Source organism: Ovis canadensis, chromosome 1 (genome assembly GCF_042477335.2).
Source record: "Ovis canadensis isolate MfBH-ARS-UI-01 breed Bighorn chromosome 1, ARS-UI_OviCan_v2, whole genome shotgun sequence".
In the NCBI taxonomy this organism is placed as follows: domain Eukaryota; kingdom Metazoa; phylum Chordata; class Mammalia; order Artiodactyla; family Bovidae; genus Ovis; species Ovis canadensis.
The window spans coordinates 19,995,583-20,016,235 of NC_091245.1; the positions used below are offsets into that span (position 1 = coordinate 19,995,583).

A 20,653-nucleotide genomic window follows, 5' to 3' on the forward strand; every position below is an offset into this window, starting at 1 on the left:
CTGGGATTCCCGGCCGCGCTGACGCTGTCTTCTCTTTTTTGCATCTGCCCGGGATTTTCTCCCAGACCTTCTTGCGAGTGCGAGCCAACCGGCAGACCCGACTGAATGGTGAGTCTTGCGCAGCCCCTCCCTTCGCCCCACCCCCGGCCTCCTCCCTCCCTCACTGCCTGCAGCTCCTGGCTTGCCTGGGTCTCTTCAACGTTAGGGCCCGTGGGTTTCCTCGCAATCACAGCGCCTCAGTATGTGCCGACCGAGGCTGCCGCCCTCAGTTTCCCCATCTGTTTAATGGAGGTGATGGTTGCCAGCTCTTGCGTGAGCCTCTCTAGGCCTTGAAGAACCCTGGGGGGCAATAAGTGGCAGAGAATGAGGAACAAGCCACACAATTCCACTTGGGAGCTCCGCTTTGAATTTGCAAACTGCTGGGACCTCACTGTACCAGCTGGCAGGGCGCTGAGAATGTTTTTCTTCCAGTTTTTAATCAGTGCCCAGTCGTGTGAATACAGCCTCTCTGCTGAGACTTGACAATGCAGTGAGATCTGGAGTTCCCACGGCAACAGGAACTAACTCATCCCAGGGCTCTTTGAGTTATCAGTCAGCCCACATTTCACAAAGGTGATCAGCGTGGGCTCAACAGCTCTTAGAGGCCTTGTCTGAAAGCACGCTGTGTATGCACTACCTGGCAGCCGCCCCCCTCCCCCCCCCTTTTTGGATTCAAACCTCTGGAGCATTCCTGTTTGCTGAACAAACTGGATGATCTAGTTTTTTGTGCTGACTAGGGTGTGGTATATCTGGGGGTTGTCAGTAAGGGGCTTGAGGGTCTCTGGACCAGCTGTTAAGGCCATCGATGTTCAAGATCCTGGGTTCCTGCCACTTGGTTTCTGCTACCAGGCTGAGTCCCAGATTGGGGAAAGGAGAGCATTTATCATGGGCCGGCCTCATGTTAAGAGTCTTTATCATAACTAAGAGGGAGTGTTAACACTCCTTTTGTAGATGAGGAAACTGAGGCTGGGACAGGTGAAGCAATTTGTTGAAAAACACACAGCTGGGATATGGCCGAGCCATGGTTTGAACCAGTTAACCCACTCTAGTATTCTTGCCTGGAGAATTCCATGGACAGAGGAACCTGGTGGACTGTAGTCTGTGGGGTTGCAAAGAGTCGGACAGACTGAGTGATAAACACACACCTACCTCCAGAGCCTGTGCTGCTTGGACCATGCCATGCTGCCTCCTTGGCAATACTTTGACTTTTCCTGTTAGTGGAAGCTTCCAGGTAGGGAGCACACTTTTCCGTATCATGCTTTAGTAAACTTAGTTCAGGACTTAGAAGATGGATGGCAAGAAAATAACCAAACCTGCCTTGCTTATCTGAGAATTTCCAGGTGATGCCCAGTCCATCAGGGTGCTTTCCTGGGACCACAAGGAGTTTTCTGGCATGGGTGGCTTGGGCGAGGAGAGCATCCAGTGTCCTGCCTTCCTTGGCAATCCTGTGAGATTCACCTGTTTATTCAATTATCAGTGTCTCTCATAGTCTCCTTCTTACCAGAGAGGCACCCTAGGCAGGTTAGGGGACGCACCTTTGTACTGGAGCACGGCTCCATACAGCCTTCTTGAACTCTCAGAGTCACTTGCTCAATGCCTTTCTGATATCTGGCATCCCTTCTCCACCCCAGCCCTGGCTCTAGAGTGTCAAGGTGGCTTGAGCCTGAGATTCCAAGGGTTAGGGCAGTCGAGGTGAAAGAGTCTAGATTTTTGTCCGCAAAATCAAGTGGGCACCGGAACATGGTCACATCTCCTGTAGTGAGAGCAGCGGAAACAGAGGAGATGGGCCAGGCTGCGGGCCAAGGTTTCTCAAACTCCATGCTCAGTCCTTGTGGGATGGTGGCTTTCCTGTTGATTTGGGTCCTAGGGCTGCTCTGTTCTGGGGTAACTCCCTGCTTCAGGCCCTCAGGCAGGAGCTGGGGTTCCAAGTGTTGCCCTAGCACACTCACAGGATCCGTCTTTGTTGATACTGATCAGTGGGGGGCACTCTCGGGACAAGAGAGCCTTTGAAGCTATGGAGTAAGGCATGGTTTCCTGTCCTGCCTTTGCCACTTTTTAGCTACCTGGGCAACTGCCTGATTGAGCTTTAAGTATCTTTATCTGGAAAAATGCTTAATACAACCTGGTTTCCGGATATGGAATAAAATGAGCTTCCTTGTGTAAGGCAGTTAAATCTTAACACACAGTTGAAGCTCTAAATTGTAACTTATCAGCTGTCACCCGCATCACCATTCACCAGTGTCTCACTCCCTAGCCTGCATTGATGAGACTTCCACTAGGGTCAGTATCCATGAGAAAGTTCCTTCTGGCCTTGCAGTGGGGAACCCTTCCTTCCTTGGCTGGCTCCACCCCCGCCCTAATCAGTCTGGTCTCAAAGTGGCTAGCTCTGCATCAAGGGAGGGGATAGAGGAAACAGAGTCCCTTGTTTTGACCCCTTCCTGCTTCAGTGACAGGAGGGCTGCAGAGAGGGATTAGTGAGCTAATTAGAAATGATTGCATCTCTCAGCATTAATTAGCAGTGCTGTGGGCTTGCAGTGTGCACTTTGGAATTGAGCCCCCTGTGGGACAGCATGGCAGGCAGCCCTCTGCCTCGGGGGCCTGCCAGCCCCTCTTCACTGATCAGAAATGATGGAACAGGTTCGGGAGGGCACAGTAAGGGCTACCCTCTCAGGATATCCTGGGCTGTCTGACTCAGACCCTCTGTACCTTTATGACTGGGCCTTGATCTCCTCTTCTGTAAAATGGGACCAGTGGACCTGAGAGAAATCCTCCCTGGGATGATTCTATATAGGACACTGAGGGCTGTACCTCGGGCCTGCTGGCCCAGGAACAAAGTGGTTTTAACTGATAAGTGAACAGCTGGCCAAATCAGGCCCCTGGAGAGACTTTGGATTCTAGCCAAGAGGTGATCTCTAAAGTTGTGGGTCTTGGCTCTAAAAGAGCCTGTGATCTTGGCCTTCTGGGGAGATACCTAGTAAGTGCCAAGGGGAGCATCTTTGCTCACTGGACTCAGTTGAGCACCGCAGGTACACAGCTGTGGCCAAAGAGTAGACACTGGCTGGCCTAGCACCAGTCTCCTCCCCAGGCGCTCGTGGCAGGGCCCAGACCCCAAAGGAGCTGAAGGTGCCACATAACAAGGGCGAGATTGGGCATGAGCCAGAGGGCTAATGGCTGGCAGGAGGTCAGGATATGTCAGTCCCTCTGGGACCTTGGGAGCGCCAGTGACCGTCTGCCTGTTCTGTGCTTTGTTTTTGGTTTCTCCATGCAGCTCGGATTGGGAAAATGAAACGGAGGAAGCAAGATGAAGGGCAGGTATGTCCCCTGTGCAGCCGCCCCCTGGCAGGATCGGAGCAGGAGATGAGTAGGCATGTGGAGCATTGCCTTTCTAAGGTAGAGGGGCCATCACCACCTACCCCGCCCCCTTCCCCTGACACTAGCTGCTGACTGCCTCCAATCTCTGGGCTGTTGGGTTCTCCATGTGGTCTCAGCAGCAGCTTCTTCTCTGTTCTTTGCCCTCTTCCTTTGCTTTCACTCTCCCACTCCTCCCCTGGGGCTCCAGTGGAAAATTATTGGGAAAAAGCCCAGGTCTTTGACCTCTCGATTGGTTTACTTCCAAGGAGCTCTAGAGCCGGGGGCCTGTGGGGCACACTGCAGCTGGGGGCCTGGGCTGTGCCTTCCTCGCAGGCCCTGGGGAGCAGGTAGGGACGGCCTGGGACCCGCATGATCCTGCTCTGCTCTTCACAGAGGGAAGGCTCCTGCATGGCTGAGGACGATGCCGCGGACATCGAGCATGAGAACAGCAACCGCTTTGAGGAGTATGAGTGGTGCGGGCAGAAGCGGATACGGGCCACCACTCTCCTGGAAGGTGGTTTCCGAGGTACAAGCAGCCGACACCTAGGTAGTGGCACTGTGGTGGCCAGGCCTCTGCTGGGTAGCCATCTGTGGGAGCCAAGAGGCCAGGGCTGGTGGCTGGTCATCCATTCAGCCACGTGGGAACTGCTGCTGGCAGGGCTTCTTTGTGACCGTGCTGCCTGCCTGTGATGTGCATATTAAAACGGATGTATTTGGGTGGGGAAATGGAATTGTGAGGCTGCAAGCTAAGAGTGACGAGGGGGGCTCTCCGCCTCGGGTGATGCATTGAAGGTGACAGCCAAGCCGCGTTAGCACCTGCATAAAATATTAAAGGGACGGTTATGCATTTATCACTCCATCCCTCTTAAGGCTGATAAATGAGAATCCAGCAACCTGCTGTACACCTCCAGCACTGGGGGCCCCGAGGGCTTCCAGGCAAACACATTGGATTTTCCTCCTCCTCCTCAGCCCCACGTCAGGGAAATCAGTTGCAGAGGAGAGAGTGAGTTATGGCAAAATTTGACCTCCCATGAGCTTCATTGGTGAATCTAATTTTACCTGTGATCCCATCCCTTCTCCCTGGGCGCCCTCTGCCCTGAAGCAAGAGGGGCCTGTGCCCAGCTGCTCCTGCTTCCCTTGGACTTGCTGCAGAGGGCTCTACAGGGACCTCCCCAGCTCCACTGCCCACCTGGATCCTTGGAGACAAATGGTTTGGCCCAATGGAAGTCTCCCACCCCCACCAGGTTAGATAGCAGACTGGTAGGAACCCAAGAAGCGTGTCCTCTTGTTGATGCTTCCTGCCTTGGGCAGGGTGAAGGGGGAGCCGTCTTGCTTCCCAGCCTCCAGCTCATCGCTCTTTCTGTGCACAAGCACAGCTGGCACTGCAGCTTGTGGTCATTAAGTGAGCCAATCTGCTTCCCATCTGCCTCCAGTTCTCTGGGCAGCTCCCTTGGGAGTAGTGCTGTGTCTGGTCCCTTGGGAATATCGCGGCAGCTGAGAGGAGGGTCTCTGCCTCACTGGGGCTATGCTTCTAGGGCTGTTGATGAGAAGTGGTCCCTACAGTGCCATCCAGGGCAAACTGGCTCGCTGAAGAGGCCACAAGCCCAGGTGTGGCATTATGCCTCCGGTCTTCTCTCACATTGGCAAAATGTAAATGAGAAAGGTTAATCAGACCAAACTGAGGACTGAGCTAGAGAATGTCCATTGGCCATTTCCCTCTGGTCCTGTCCTAGAGTTTCTGAGGCCCAGAGAGCCCTGAAGATAGGGATCCTGTGGCTTGTACTCACAGGTGTCCCTGGCCAGTTCCAGGATGCTGCGCTGGGTTCGCTCTGTTGGTGGCTGCAGATTTTCATGTCTTCCATTGCTGTGGCAACTTCTTGGTGAGGTTACTGATGGCTTCTGGGCTCCAGACAAAGCTTAGGAAGATGAAGCCGCATGGGGCCTGCTCATACAACCATGTACTTCCCAGGCCCTGGGACCTACTTGCAGAGCGGGTGTGAGGGGCTCTTCAGCCCTGGGCGGGTGTCAGTTTTCCCTGAGTGTTTACATGGTGAGGTGGTTCCTTTCAAGAATTCCTGAGAGGAGTTCAAAGGGGGTTTTTCTTTGAGCGATTTGGAGAGCGAGAATGAGAGTGAGACTTGAAGAGGGAACAGGGGCCGGAGGTGCCTTTATCTGCAGAGAATTGCTCCGGCTTTCCTGATAGAAGCTGCTGCCGCCTCTTAAACAGCTTAGTGCAGTCAAAAGACAGACAGACTTGAAAGGCTGTTTTACAGCGAGATCAGCAGGGGCCACGAGGCAGAGAGCAGGGCGCAGTGGAGCGGAGGAGGCTGAGGCTCCTCGGTAGGGGGGTGCTATCAAAGGAGGCCCTGGCTGATCCTGACCGCCTCTGCCCCTGAAACCTTGTCTGCAGAAGCTGACCATCTGTCAGTCTACCCTTCTTGGCCAGGACCGAGAGGCCCCAACTCTTGGGGGGTTGGGTGTGGCCCAGCCAGGCGGCCTGGTGTCAGTGCAGCGCATTGATCGCCCGCCGGGCGGGCTGGGCCGCAAGCCGGGCAGCGCGTGCTTAATGTGATTGAAAGGCAGTTAAAATGGCGGTGACCTTTTCAGGAGGAATTAGATTGCCTGCCAAGACCGGTTAGAGGGAGTGATAACGCCAGTTGAAGAAGCTGCCCAGCCGGCTTCAGAGAGAGGGAGCAGAGGCAAGATGAGCAGGCGAGCGGCGAGGCCCATTTAAGCCGCACTGTGCGTGCTGACAGAACAGAGATTGCTGTCCTTGTTAGATATGAAAGAATTGAAGAATTGCACATAAGTTCCTGTATCTGATCATCACCTATCCCTCCTCCCAGACCAGGGCCCCTTCGTCCTCAGCATGGCTTCCCATCAGGCCCAACGGGGGCTGATCTGGTGGAGCAGATGAGTTCCTTTGAATGTAATGTGCAGCAGAGCCAATGAACAAGCAGGAATTTTTGGTGGGATACTTGACTGAGGAGAATGGGCCTTGGAGATGGGACCTGTGATTACTGAGACCCAGAGAGCTCAGGCCTGGGAGGGCTTGGAATTGGTATTGTAGGACCAAATGAAGGATCAGACAGAACAGGTAAGGACTGGGATAGGTCCAGATAGACGTGGATCTTCAAGAGCCTAAAAGAAGAGATACTGAAAGGTTTCAAGAGAGTAGTTTGAAAGAAACGTTTGTTTAGGAAACATGGTGGCCTTCTCAGTTCTAGGGGACACCCTGGGCTGTGTGCGTGAGGTGTGGGTTGTCCTCTCTGAACCTTGGGTTTGCTAGCCTGCTAGTGCTGTTTTTGCCCACTCAGTTATAATTGCATAAAGGGAGGCGCACAGACCTTAGTGCTTCACCAACATTTCCCTTAAAGAGTTCAGCATTGGCGGGGGGAAAGACACTCTTCAGGCACCCCATGCCAGCCCTGGGCAGAGCAAGGGGCCTCTAGGTTGGGCCACAGTGGGAACCAATTATACAACCCCTGGGGACAAACCCGTGCCTGCCTGAATTCCAAGGAGGTATGTGACAAATGAGCCCAGCTTTCCTCATTGCCTATCTCCAACTCCTGGTCTTGGACAAGAGACCTGTGATGGGAGCCTTGATCCTTCCTCTGTCTTGTTTGCCAGTGAATGTTCACTTTGCTGGATTAGGGAGCCTAGAGCTCATTATCTCTGGGATGGACAGGCTGGTGAAAGGACATGGAACAGTTGGCTTCAGATGACGTGACAGTGATGTAATGGGCCTTTGGGTGACAAGGTGGAGGGATTTCCCAGGAGGCAGCAGGAAGTGGAAGGTGCTGCAGCTCAGTCTTGCAGCCCTGGAAGGAACTGCGTCCCTGGAATCCAGCATTGAGCCCCTTTGAATCAAACAGGTGGAAGGGTAGAGACAGGGACGCTACTAAGAGAAACCGCTGTCCAGGCCTCTGCCCTGCCCCGATCTTCGCCTAGGGACTGCATCTTACTTGAGTTCTTGCCTTGGATTTAGACTGGTTCCATGTGGCCTGGAATGAGATACCATGGGGAGGAAAGGTGGGGCAGCTGTGGCGCAGATCTGTTAACTGGCTGTTGCTTGGTAAAACTTCGGTGCCAGATTGTGGGTCAAGGGGTTGAGAGGTGTTGTGAGTCCAGGGCCTGGAGAAATTGGCCTGGCCTTAGCTGCTGCCTCCTTATGTGTGTTGATTTCCAAAAGATGGGAGCCCCAGATTCTCAAAATGTCCCCCAGGGCAACCCTGCTGCCTGGTATAGTCAGTGACAGGTGCTAGAACAGCCAACTGCTGGAGGCGGTCTTGGAACGGAGTGTGTCCAGGCTGCCGCTTTCTACCTCCTTACCACCCTGAGTTAGAACTTGTTTGGTGGGAGGAGCAAGGAGGGGTGGCAAGGAGCAGGGCACCTTCTGTCCCCTGTGGCAACTGACGGGGATTTAATCGCCTTTTGGAAACACAATTGTTAAGCCGGGACAGAGGGAGTACAGGCAGAAGGAGCAAGTATCAATGGTTTTAAACGGCGTCTGTCTCTTTGCGCCTCTCCTGACGTGAGGCAATGAAACGCGTTATCGAGGAGGCCCGGAAAGTGGCTAAGTGCGTTTGACACACGCCAACTCCCTGCCTCCACACTGGATAATTGCATTGTCAACTGTTCAGCGAGGTGGCAGGTGACACTGCAGGCCGATTGATTGTCCCGCATCGCAGCTCCCCAGACTGTCAGCTCCCCAATCGATGGCGTTTACACAAGACACCGTAACTGCATCTGTAACTAATTCCAGTGTAAAACTCTCCGGAAGCTGCTGCTGCGCACCCCCCCTTCTCCCCTCCTTTGGAGAGCACGGGCTTCTGGAGGCCCCAGGACGCCTTTCTCCCTGGGCTTTGGTTTTGTTGGGAACAGCAGGTGAGGAAATCGATGGCTCCTTTTTTGTGGTTTCAAGTTCCAGGACGTTACTGCCCCTAGTCAGTGGGCATCTCCAGTTTCACAATCGATCATCTGATCAATTGATCAAATTAACGCTGATTTTTTTTTTCCTTCTCTCTTTGTGATGACCCAAGAAGAAATGAGTTTATGAGAGATGGGACATTTTTATAAAATTTAAGCTTTGCTTATCATTTATGCACTTAACCCTCTGCCTCTCTATTGCTAAGTATCCACTTGGAGGGAAGAGGTTTTTTTTTAACTGCCCGCCCTCCCTAGACCAGGCCCCCACTGCTGAGCATCACTGATCATCAGGGTTAGTTTGCCTGTGGAGAGCACCCAGCCCTTCATGGGTCTGAGCCACAACAAGGGGACTCCCCGGTGACTGAAGAGTGCTGTGGGTCATCTTGCGGGGTCTGAAGGCAGTCCCTGCCCTGGATAGGAGCAGCAGGAGTGGCAGCTTGCCTGTTACTCTGGAGCTTCACAGAGCAGGAGCCAGAGGCTTGGGAAGGCGTTCTCTGTGCCATCTTGCTTCTGAGTACTGGCTTGGGATATTCTAGCAGCTGAGAACATAAAATGACTGTGGAGCTTTCTCAAAGTATGTGTGGGAGGGGGGCAAGCTGGCGGGGGCCCTGTATGCATAAAATGGCTTTATGGCCGTTTCTTTTTATTATGATTCTGCCAGAAGTCAGCAAGTGACATTTCATTAAGAAAATAAAGTTTAATGTGCTGGGAAGGAGGTTGGAGTTGGCTGGGGCAGCGCAGGAGTGAAATTGGCAGTGGCAGCCTGTTCTGAACACCTGAGGGGTAGGGAGAGGCTCCCAACATCTGTCTGCTGGAGGAGGGGGTCAGGTCAGAGTCGGCTGTCTGACCAAAGGCAGGCCTTTTCCTTGGCGAACAAGATGTGTCGTGCTCTCCATCCTGTTAGCGTGGTCGGAGAAGGAGATTGTTGCCCACCTGAGAGATGGGGTCTGAGAGGTGAGGTTGTGGCCAGAGAGGTTTCTACAGGCCACCAGCTGATCAGGCCTGGGCCTGCCTCTGGCACAGGGCTCCCAGCACCTAACGGAACAGCACCATCAGCATTTAGCTGTCACTGCTCGGGGGTGTTACGTGGCACCTGTCGTGGGCTCGGCCAGCTGTGTGCTGGGTGACGCTTAGATCACAGACTTAGGCTTTTAATCTGATGAGCAACATTGACAATACATGGTAATACATGTGAATTTGGAGTTGTACAGAAGCCTGGGTGGACACCACAGAAGGGGCCCCCTCTGTAGAAATGTCTAGGGAAGTCTCATCTGTACTCAGCACCTTGAGCATAGGAATCAGATCAGGAAACAACGTCCTCAGTGTCAAGCCAGGCGGAGGATGAGTTCAATGAAGTTTGAGAGAATGTTGAAGCAAGTTCACTCAGGAAGTATTTAAAGAGCAACTATTATGTGCAGGCACCGTGAATGGAAGGCATGATTGAGAAGAGTCAGACTTGCAGAATGAGCAGGAATGTGTTCCGTAGACCAAGAGGGAGACGTTTCTAGGCAGAGATAACAGGAAGTACAAAGGCCTAAAGTGAAAGTGAAGTGAAGTCTCTCAGTCGTGTCCGACTCTTCGCGACCCTGTGGACTGTAGCCCACCAGGCTCCTCTGCCCATGGGATTCTCCAGGCAAGAATACTGGAGTGGGTTGCCATTTCCTTCTCCAGGGGATCTTCCCAACCCAGGGATTGAACCCAGGTCTCCTGCATTGCAGACAGACGCTTTAACCTCTGAGCCACCAGGGAAGCCCAGGGACATGAGAAAACACAGGCCCTGGGAACCAAAATAGCTGTGTTCCACCAGACTACAGAGACCTGGTCCAGGCCTGGCAGGCAACAAGACTGCAGAGAGAAAGACTTCTGGCCACTGGGCTGCTTTACGTGTGGCGAAGCCTGGACTTTTCCTGGCAGTTTGGGAGTGCCCCATTGTCTCAGGTTTGCCATGGGAGCCACTCTGGGCTGAGGAGTGGTGCTAGGATTCTCGGCTTTGCTTCTCACGCACCCACCAGGCAGGGCTGGGCAGGGTCTAGCCAAGCCGTAGATGTGAGGCTGACTGCTGAGCTGCATGCGCTTGGGCGGGGGCCGCTTGGCAGGGCTCAAGGGGTGCAGGCTCTAAGTGAACCTGATGGCTACATTCTGATTGATGGCGGAGTTTGTCTCCCAAACTGTCAGAGGGTTTATAGAGGTGCCACTCACCCACAAGGTGGGAATTGCTTGTCAGGACACTTGGCTGTGAATAGGAGACAGAGCTGTAACTTGGTGTTTTCTCAGCTTAATGGCCCCGCTGCTGACCCGCCTGCTGCCTTGAGTTTGTTTGTGCCTCAGTGTGGAGGGCAGATGAGGACTGGCGGGCAGGGGTGGAGCAGGGCAGTACCTGTAAGCTCTCTGTTTCCCTGGTGCTGCTTGCTTCTGGGATGGGTGGGCCCGTTGTGAGACCAGAAACCGGAGGTGTAGGATAGAGAAGGATCAGGAAGAAAGTGCTTTTGAAACGGGCTTGAAAGATGGAGAACATTCCAGATGGAGAGAGAGCATGAGCCAGACAGACAGGGTGACGCTGGAGGTGGAGTAAGTCTGTCCGTGTATATGGGACTTAGGGAGCGAAATGAGAGAAGGTGAAGAAGTGGGGGCATCCAGAGCGTAGCAAGTCTGGCTTAAGAGTAGGAATTGGTCGCAGGCACAGTGAGGAGCCGCAGGCAGTGCTGGAGCAGGGGAAAGAAGGGTCTGGACTCTGTGGCGACAGGACGAAGCAATAGATGAGAGGCTTGGCAACCCACTACAAGCCTGTTGCCTTCATGAATGTGTAAGACGCTGAAAGTGGGAAGAATGGACAAGAAATTTCTGAGATCATTGGGCAGAACTCCGAGCTGCTTTGCATCGATTCCACTCACCCCAGACCCCATCGCTTTCAGTCCTTTTTGTCCCCAGCAGGGCTACTCCACTGGCTCATGTGATGTGGTCCGAGACCAGAACCACTGGGAGAAGGCAGGGGCAGGGAGGGAGAAGCTGCTTTGTGGTCCCTGGCCCTGGGCTATCAGGAAGGGTGGTTCTGGGAGTCGGAACATAAAGCAGGTGAGTGGGCCTGGGGCAGCTTCAGCCACTCAGCCCCTTGCATCACCACCACCCCTCCCACCACTGGCCAAGAGTCTGCCTGTTGCTGTGCCAGATACACCTTGGTGGGGTCAGCTGCCTGCCCCGCCCTTGGCCCTGCCTCTGCCCAGCTGGGTTGCCTCCAGGGACTTCTCTGAGAAGCAGGTGTGCATGCATGTCCTCCCTCGGCTGTCCCTTCTTAATCCCTTTATAACTGCACTTGTCCAGGAATCTGGGCTGAGTGAGGTGGGGATGAATAATTAATGTCAGGCGCTTCAGACACCAAATATTTGAACAGCTGCCTGGTGTTTTTGCTGGCAAGGACCTGCCGGCCAAAATCAGGACATTGGCTGAGGGTTCCGCTGTATGGCTCTGACAGGCCTTTGCCAGCCTACTCTCCCCTCTGGTAGTCTTGCCAGGCTGGACAATGGGACATGGGATGCCCAGGTCCTGGGTTGGGGTTGTAGACCTGTCTGTCCTCTTCCCACTCTTCTTAGATGTGGAAGACAGGTGGACAGCAGGCCTAGACTAGGTGTCTCCTGAGAACTTGACATAATGTACAAATGGGCTGCTTTATGAGCAGAGATCATGGAGCAGCAGGCAGTGCAGGAAAGGCTGAGGTATGCAGAGTGAAAAAGAACTGTAATGTCAGAATCAAGAGCACCCAAGCACGCTCTATTCCCCAAGCCCAAGTTTCTGCCGGGCCTTACCTAGCCCCAAACCTGACCCCTACCTTAGGAAACAAGGGGGATCCTTGGCCTCGTCTTGCTGGCCCCGGCCCTCCTCACACCCTGCTTCCCACAGGCTCTGGCTTCATCATGTGCAGCGGCAAAGAGAATCCAGACAGTGACGCTGACTTGGATGTGGATGGGGATGACACTCTGGAGTATGGGAAGCCACAGTATCCTTGGGGCACTGCGGGACAAGGTGGGACTGGTGGGACAGACCAAAGGGAATAAGAAAAGTCACAAGCACCTGGAGTCACTCATCCACACCAAAACTCCCAGGGTCAGTGTCTCAACTTGGGCCAGGGGCAGCCCTCCTGGGGATTCAACCCTCACGGCCCACCACAAACTAGGATCCATTGTCCTTGACCACCTTGCCAGATACACGGAGGCCGACGTCATCCCCTGCACAGGCGAGGAGCCTGGCGAAGCCAAGGAGAGAGAGGCACTGCGGGGCGCAGTCCTAAAGCAAGTGTGGGCACAGGCTTGGGCGGGTGGGAGAAAGGGAAGGGAGGCCCTGAGGCGAGGGTCCACCCGGTGCCCGCCCTCAGGGCTGTCCCTTCGGGGCTCACTTTGTCCTTCCTCTTTCCTTCCTCTAGTGGTGGCCCTCCCAGCACACGCATCACACCTGAGTTCTCTAAATGGGCCAGTGATGGTAAGTCCTGACCCAGGTTAGCAGGGGCAGACGGGGGTGGCCACTGATTCAAGCCCAACTGCTTATCTGTGCTGCCCATCTGGCCAGAGTGTGAGTCCTCTGTCTGTCCCAGCAGAGATGCCATCCACCAGCAACGGTGAGAGCAGCAAACAGGAGGCCATGCAGAAGACCTGCAAGAACAGCGACATTGAGAAGTGAGTGGCCAGCGGGGAGACCGACTCCAGGGACCGCAGCTCCGTGGGAGGGAGGGGGCCCTTCGCTAACAGGAAGGCCTGCTGCCCTGGCACACAGCCGGCAGTGGGGCCCAGCTGGTGCTGAGCGTGACTCTCTGAATTGATCACTAGGCCATGGCCCCGGGAGCCTTGGTGGAGGGAGGAGCAGGCGGCCTGCCCGCCTGCCTGCTGCAGAGGCCTCTGCCCGGGGAATGTGATGTATGGCCGCCCAGCCCAGCCGGCACACTTGATTCATCTCCAGTTTCTGTTTCTTAATCGGGAGCTAAATTGGTTTCATTTTTCTTGTCCCGGGTGGCGCTTGCAGTGTGGGTTTTAGGCAGGAGTATTGGGTCTCATCACTTCTGGTAGGAGTTTTCGGCCCGCATTCTCTGGCAGCGGAAAAGGAGATCCATTAGCACTTCCCCCAAGGTTGGGCCATCCCTGGCCTGGATCCCCAGAAGCCACCAGGATTCGAAAGCAGCAGCACACCTTACTGCCTTTCCAGTAGCCCAGGCAGGCCAGTTCTGGCCCCAGGAGGTGGCACTGTCCAGTTCTGGCTGCCTGGAGCTGCTGCTGCTGTTGGCCATTGCCTAATTCCTCACACCTGCCCCTCCCTCCTCTGAAGGCTAGGTTGCCTGGGGTTAAAAGGCAGCCTCTTCATTCCAGGGCCAGTGTTCCATCTTGCCTCCTGCCAGGAGAGTGGATTGCAGGCCAGTGCAGGGCCGGGTCGGCGGCCCAGGGTCACCTCCCATTTGTTTCCCTCCATTTTGTGTTGTCATAAATTCATTCCAGCCCGTTGTGGTTGATCAGTTTATCTCGGCCAGGGCCGCGAGTGCTGCTGGCATGATGTATGGGCCGCGGCGCGGGGCCCGGCTGCCCATGAATCACCGCAGCTGCTCCGTGTCAGCGCCGGAGCGGGCCGCACGGGTTCGGTGCAACCAGCTTGGGGGGAGAGGAATGACGTATGGATGTTTATTTAATAATTCTCTCCTACTCCAGCTGAGCGGGGCGGGCGGGGCTGTAAGGGGCGCCTACCCTCATCTGGAGGGGCTGCTCATAAATCAGAAAGACAAGATCATTAATCAGGGATGGCGCCGGAGGGGGAGGTGGGGGCCGGAGCCAGTGGCCATCCAGTGGTCCTACCCCACTGAGGGCTGGGGAAGCTGGGCTTTCTGTCCCACCTGTATGAGCACGAGCACCCGTGGGCAGGGCCCTCGGGGATGAGTTGGGGGCCAGCTCAGTCATGTGCAGAGATCTTCGACAGGTCTGGCCCTTCAGTCCCCATGACGTCTCTCCCAGACACGTTATGGGTTCCCATCCTGGATCTTTTTCACATCCAGGGGAAGGAGAAACACAGGATACATGGCTTCTTCTAAGAAATTCTCCACCTCATGCCTTCAAGGGGCTCTGGAATAGCTCGCAACCTCCCTGAATCGGGGGTCTGGAGGATTGGGTGTTTCGCTAGAGCAAAGAGTAAAGGCCAGTTATGTGCTGAGCAGATCCACCATGGGGATGGAGAGGCCTTGGAGATGGGAGTGGGAAATGGCTCTTCTGGACTCATGGCTTTTGCCTTCCTAGCTCTAGCTCATTCTCTGGTTTAGGGTTTTCGAGTTAGTGTTCTACTCTGGGGTAAGCTGCCCCCAGTTCCAGGCCTTGGTTTCCCAATCATTGAAGTAACCACACAGGATCAGCCTGGTCCTTGGAGAGAAAGGAAGTATAGCTACCCATCCTTGTCTCCCTGCCAGGAACATACCAGCAGTCTAGATGGGGGTGGCACATACTGCATTGGGCAGACTGCCAGGGGGAAGACTCAGCTGTGCAAGTGCGTGTGAGGAAGGAGAGTGTGGCAGCGGCTTTCCAGAGCTGGAAAGCTGAAGGGATGCTCCCAGGAAACCCACCAGTGCCAGAAGGAGTTGTAGTCAGAGCCTTTCTCAGGTTGCTTGGAGAGAGGCAAGGCAGAGAGAGCCATGGACTGCTGGAATGATGGATCTGGAGCGTCTCTGATCAGGGACACAGCCATCAGGGCAACGCATTCTGTGTCACTGCTGGTGCCCCTTTAAGAGAGAACGGTCAGAGATCAGAGTTCGCCGCTGCCCATTAAGTGTTTCCCACCATCCTCACATGCCCCCTGTTACACCTACGCCCAGCAGGGACAGACTGCCTGGAAGCTTTCAGGCTTTCTGGGCCTGCTGCACCCCCAGGCTGGCAAGACAGACCACCCCCTAGGAGATGGTCCTAGCCCACATACCGCCCTTGTGATTCTACCTCAGCTGACTGAGTACACCTTCTAAACCTCAGCTCTTACCCTTTACAGCCCTCCTCCAATATCCTCAAGTACTTGCTGTAAATCGAGTGTAAGATAAACTTCCCTTTCTGATTGTGGCATCTGGGGTCGTCTTGGACACTGGGTTCCCAGTGTAGCAACCTTCTGCTTGTCCACAAGTGAGTCTTCCAGCCAGATGGGGCCAGGGGCCCTTGGCCTTGGTTCCCAGTTTTCTCAGCCTGGAGGCCTATCTCCTGGTTGTAGCCAGTGTAGAGTAATGGCTATTCACGCTGTTACTGGTTGATTCCAGAATCAGTCTGTCGGGGTTTGAATCCCATCTCCCCCGCTCTATGTGAACCTTGGGTAGTCTACTTAAGTTTCTGTGCTTTTGTTGTCTTTGTAGAGTTGTGTCTGACTCTGCAGCCCACGGACTGTAGCATGCCAGACTCCTGTCCTGCACTGTCTCCCAGATCGTGTCCATTGAGGCAGTGATGCTATCTAACAGTCTTTGCCTCCCCCTTCTCCTTTTGCTTTAGTCTTTCCCAGCATCAGGGTCTTTTCCAGTGTTCCTTCATATATAAAATGGGAGTGTTAGGATCTCCCCATGGGGTTTTTGTGAGGTGTAAATAAGATAATTTTTAATCCCTCAGTAAAATTCCTGGCATTTAGTAAGTGTTTAGTAAATTTTAGCTCTTTTATTTGTATTATGTCATTATTCCCTGAGGCTCATCTCCAGTACCATCTTTTCTACTCCTCCAGGAAACATTCCTCCCCCTGTAAGCTCTTCTGGGTTCTGTTGACTTGTTTTAGGAGTGGTGGGAAAGATCACTCCTTAGAATTGTCCGAGCTGTTCCCTGTTCAGTATCACAGCTCAGAGAGTTCAGGAAGTTGCAGGGCTTGTGCAGGGATTGGACAGCAGGTGAGGACCACCAGGACATCTGACATGCCTAGGAAGAAACAGCTAGGAGCTGTTGATGTAGGCTAGACCTCCAGCCCAGGGACCTAGATTATGTGGGCCCCCTCAGATCACCATCTCTCGCTCTCCCTGGGGGTTAGACCTGCTGTTTCTTCAGCAGGTGTTTACTCACACCCCCATGCCTGGAGTGGGGCTGATGTCCAGAGTCAGTATTGGTGGAGTGATCATCTCGCCCTCGGGGAAGCGAGTCTGGCAGAGGAGACAGGCATTTGCAGTTGTACTACTGTAGTGCCGTCCAGCACAGGGGCTGGAAGAGCACAAAAGGGGCAACCCCACCGGTGGTACTGGCCGAGGCTTGGAAAAGGTTTCTGGGAGGAGGTGGGGACTAGGCCTGAATGATGAGATGGAACTAGAGAGTTAGGAGGTGGGGTGACCCAGAAGCAGCAGAAAGTACTTGAGAGGCCAATGAGTGAAAAATGCTGGGGCGTGTGGAAGAACTCCAGCATTGGACGTGGATGGAACGCGAGGCACGTGGTAGGGTGCTGAGGCACATGGCTGGTGGGGGCAGGCCAAGGAGGCCCTCATAAGCTTGTAGGAGTTTGCTAGAGCTTTATGCTGAGATAGACGCTGAAATGTTGGAAATGTCAGTAGAAGTGGTCGGGCTTGCACAATCGTAGGTGCCAGAAGAATGGAGGCAGAGGGGCCATTCGGGTTGGTATAATGCACAGAGTCATGAGCACCTGAACTACAGGTGGCAGCGTGGAAAGGAGTGGAGATGCCAAAGATGTGAGGAGCTGGATGTCAGGGGTGACTGGGAAGGAGTAGTTTCGAGAATGGTTCCCAGGTGTCTGGTTTAGAAATTCACCAGGATGGAGGTACAGGAGCAAGGCAGGTGAGGGGCACAGGTCTGGAATGTGGAGTTTGTGGATCTAGGATGTGAGTGGGATTGGGGAGCAGGGAGGTCCGAGAGACATGGGTACATGTGGTTCTGGAACTCAAGGAAGGTGTGGGCTGGAGGTTCAAATTAGAGATGCCAGCCTGCTGCCTGCGCAACTGTGCCATCCTCCTCACAGAATCACCGAAGATTCAGCTGTGACCACGTTTGAGGCCCTGAAGGCTCGGGTCAGGGAACTTGAACGGCAGCTATCTCGTGGGGACCGTTACAAATGCCTCATCTGCATGGTGAGAGGAAGGGAACCTCGCATGTCCCTGCTTGGGCCTCAGTGCTCCCTGGGGGTTGGAGAGGGTCTCTGCTCAGTGAACTGGGCCCTTCAAAGGGTGGGACACCTCAGAGTGACCCCTCCCTTCTCTGCCGGTCTTCTCCCTAGGACTCATACTCAATGCCTCTGACGTCCATCCAGTGTTGGCATGTGCACTGTGAGGAGTGCTGGCTGCGGACCCTGGTGAAGTGGTCTGGGGGTTGGGAGTGGGTAGCCTTTCGGGTTACTGCCCAGATGTCCATGCTAATGCTTGAGCCTCCCTCGGGGGGAGGAAGAGCAAGGAGCAGGCAGAGCAGAACCACAGACCACAGCCTGATTCCAGGATACTCATCCCCAAGCTCATGAGCCTCTCCCCTCCCCCACACCAGGTTTATCCAGTTCTCCCCAGCCATGGGGTCTCTGCTCCCTTTCCCAGCCCCCACCCTGGAGGGCCCCCGTGTTACACATAGCAGTGAGATCCCCGGTCAGGAGGAGGCTGGGTGTGGGTAAGCAGGACCAGGGCCTCAGCCCCTCCCCCTCCCATTACTAAGCTCCTTCTGCTCCTGCCCCTGTTCTTCGCTCAGGAGCAGCCATTAAAATGTCGCCCGGAGACAGCAATAAAAGGCCCGGACGTGGGCTCTGTGTCCTGATCAAAGGCCGCGTGTAATCTCGTTAGGGCCGCGGCAGCCACAGCTGGACCCAGCCTTGTTCTCATTACCGGGGCTCCCGCTGCGGGCCTAGCCAGGCGGTTTGATCCTGGCGTCCCCCCAACACAGGAGCGTGCCTGCCTGCTCACAGAGGCTGCCCAGGCCTCCCCAGCCCTCGTGGACAGGACCAGTCCAAAGTCCCAGCACACATCGGATTCAGGGAGACATGGCTGCAGGCCTGGGTGCACACAATCAAATGTGTGGGCCGGGGTTTAACCAGAGGGCCCTACCCTGCCCCATTCTCCCCGCAGGGCGCCAAGAAGCTCTGCCCCCAGTGCAACACCATCACAGCGCCTGGAGACCTGCGGAGAATCTACTTGTGAGCCGGCCACCCCAAGCAGGCCTTGCTCCAGCGCCACGCCTGCCCCACCTGCGACGAGACGCCCCCTTGTACATACTTGCACACAGGTTCCCCATGTACATACATGCACACACATGAACATGCACACACACACAGGACTCTGGAGCCAGAATGGAGGCTGAGGCCCAGGCCCTGCCTGCTGGCTCCCACCAAGATTGGGGGTCATACCTGTTCCAGGTTCTGTTCCCAGAGTGGGGCAGGGAGGTGGGGGTGGGGGGAGTATTGTCAAGCAAGGCTCCTGAGATCCAGCCCCCAGACGGACAGACATGCAAACACCAGACTGAAGCACATGTAATATAGACTCTGTATGTTTACAATGTTGTGTATAAATGGGACAGCTCCCCGCCCCCCCCCCGCCCCTTCCCCATCCCCTGGTTGTATGATTTTCTTCTTTTGTTAAGAAGGCCTGGAGGCAGCGCCTCCTTGAGGGCTGGCTGGGGGCTCGGCCCATCCGCCTTGGGGTGCCTGCCTCACTCCTTCCCAGTCCCTCCCCTCTCCCATGTGCTCGCTGTTCAGTGGTGTATATTTCTTCTCCCAGACGTGGGGCATGTGCCCCAAGGGACGTGATCCTCTCCTTAGTCTTAGCTCCTGGGGCTCTTGGTAAGGAGTTGGGGGAGGGGGGAGGCACAGGCGTGGGAACCGAGCTGAAGCAGGGGCTGAGACTGGGCTGGACAAAGGGTGCTTCTGGCTCCCCAGCCTTCCGCAGAGAACCTTTCCTGGGATTAGAGCTGCTCTTCCCGGGAAAAGTGTGGTCTCCCCTGCCCTGTGGGCCCCATGGTGTGATGCTGTGTCTGTATATTCTATACAAAGGTACTTGTCCTTTCCCTTTGTAAACTACATTTGACATGGATTAAACCAGTATAAACAGCTGCTGTCTCTGTGTATGTGTACAGGGAGGGGAAGATGATGAGGTGGTAGGAACAGAGGCAGTTAAGGGGTTAATTCCTGGCAGCCATGTGGGGAAAAGGACTTGGCTATGGCTTTGTGAGGCAGGGTGGGGTTAGTCTGTTCAGGGGCCCTGGAGCCTTGTTGGGTGTGGGGGGGTGGGGCCAGGACCTGGACTCCTGACTATTGATGGGTAGGGGCTCCAGGTTAATTCCTTATCGATGCAGAATCGTCAGCTCATTAATCACAGGAGAGGTCAGAGCTTGGGGGTACCGAGGGGATGCAAGCTCTATCCCCTGGTCTAGGGCTGGAACAGGCTGTAAGCTCAAGTGAAAACATAATCCCCAAACCTCTGTCCCTTTCTAGTCCCTTGAAGTGATCCAGGGACCAAAGTCAGCATCTTAGTCCCCTGTGGCGGCGTCTGCTTTCCATCCTAGTGACCACTGCCTGCTATAGCTACTGCCCAGATAAACGAACAGTAAGAACCCCCTTTATCCAAGGTGGACCCTCAAGTCAGGGAACTGAGGCTGGACAGCCAGCACTTACGATGGAGCTTGGTCAAGTGGTGATCCCCATGGCTGACCAGTACCAGGGAGTGAGCAACTGGGTGCTCGGGCAGGTGCTCAGAGCTGCAGAGGAGGTCTTGCCCACCACAGAAAGCTTGTTTTGACAGAAGATTCTGCTAAAATTCAACACCCCAGAGTATCTTCATGACTCCAGACTCCTTTCCTTCACATGTTCTCACACACCAGACCCCGCCTCCCAAATCTTAGACACACCCATCTCTGGGATGCGCAGTGAATACTATAGAATCAGGTCCAGTTGCCAGTTCCTGCCCACCTCTGAACCCAAAAGACAAATCACCCTGGTTGGAGTCCAGTGAAGGCCCTTCACAGTGCCAGGCCCAGCTTGATGGCACCAAATATTCTGAAAGCAAGGATCCTGGAGCCCAAGTCTCTAGGAAAATGTATGTGGCCTGAGCAGAGCAGCTCGTGACAGTAGAGGGTTTAGAAGTGGACGCCGCCCAGTTCCCATCAGGCTGGCTCCTATCGGATTTCTACTCTCCCCTCTCCCTGCCTTGGACTCAGTAGGTCCTTGATGGCTGGTTACTTTCACCCCCCGGGGCCAAATGCTCTCTAATAGAAGACATTAACCCAGAGTGAGGGCGTGAAACCTGCCCTGCTGTGGGAGCCTTGAGTTCCATCTCATGGCACAGGCAGCACTGCCACCTGTTGGCCATGGCTAGGAATGCAGCCACACAGAAGGAACGGGCTGCAGCAGCTGAGGGGCCATCCCACAGGGCTGAGGCCATGCAGGGAGA

The 20,653-nt window shown here is 54.8% G+C and overlaps 1 protein-coding gene and 1 long non-coding RNA gene across 6 annotated transcripts in view; one reads left to right on the forward strand and one right to left on the reverse strand.

Annotated features, from left to right (window-relative positions):
* RNF220 (ring finger protein 220) overlaps nucleotides 1-19,314 on the forward strand; it is a 263,034-nt gene extending 243,720 nt beyond the window's left edge. For 2 of the 5 annotated variants that reach the window (XM_069589637.1, XM_069589666.1), the window contains 10 exons: nucleotides 66-108; nucleotides 3,308-3,429; nucleotides 3,784-3,916; nucleotides 12,214-12,310; nucleotides 12,516-12,602; nucleotides 12,734-12,789; nucleotides 12,905-12,983; nucleotides 17,254-17,362; nucleotides 17,509-17,583; nucleotides 18,338-19,314. In XM_069589637.1, coding sequence (XP_069445738.1) covers nucleotides 66-108; nucleotides 3,308-3,429; nucleotides 3,784-3,916; nucleotides 12,214-12,310; nucleotides 12,516-12,602; nucleotides 12,734-12,789; nucleotides 12,905-12,983; nucleotides 17,254-17,362; nucleotides 17,509-17,583; nucleotides 18,338-18,409 — 873 coding nt within the window. In that variant the 3' untranslated portion in view covers nucleotides 18,410-19,314. Of the gene's footprint in view, nucleotides 1-65; nucleotides 109-3,307; nucleotides 3,430-3,783; nucleotides 3,938-12,213; nucleotides 12,311-12,515; nucleotides 12,603-12,733; nucleotides 12,790-12,904; nucleotides 12,984-17,253; nucleotides 17,363-17,508; nucleotides 17,584-18,337 lie in introns of all 5 variants that reach the window. The other 3 variants (XM_069589626.2, XM_069589647.1, XM_069589658.1) reach the window with 3 other exon arrangements.
* On the reverse strand, nucleotides 3,628-12,517 carry LOC138440685 (uncharacterized). The gene is made up of 3 exons (XR_011257088.1): nucleotides 12,143-12,517; nucleotides 5,178-5,465; nucleotides 3,628-4,206 (listed from the first exon to the last, which is right to left on the reverse strand). It is a non-coding gene; the product is annotated as an uncharacterized lncRNA (long non-coding RNA).
* Nucleotides 19,315-20,653: the final 1,339 nt, after the last annotated feature.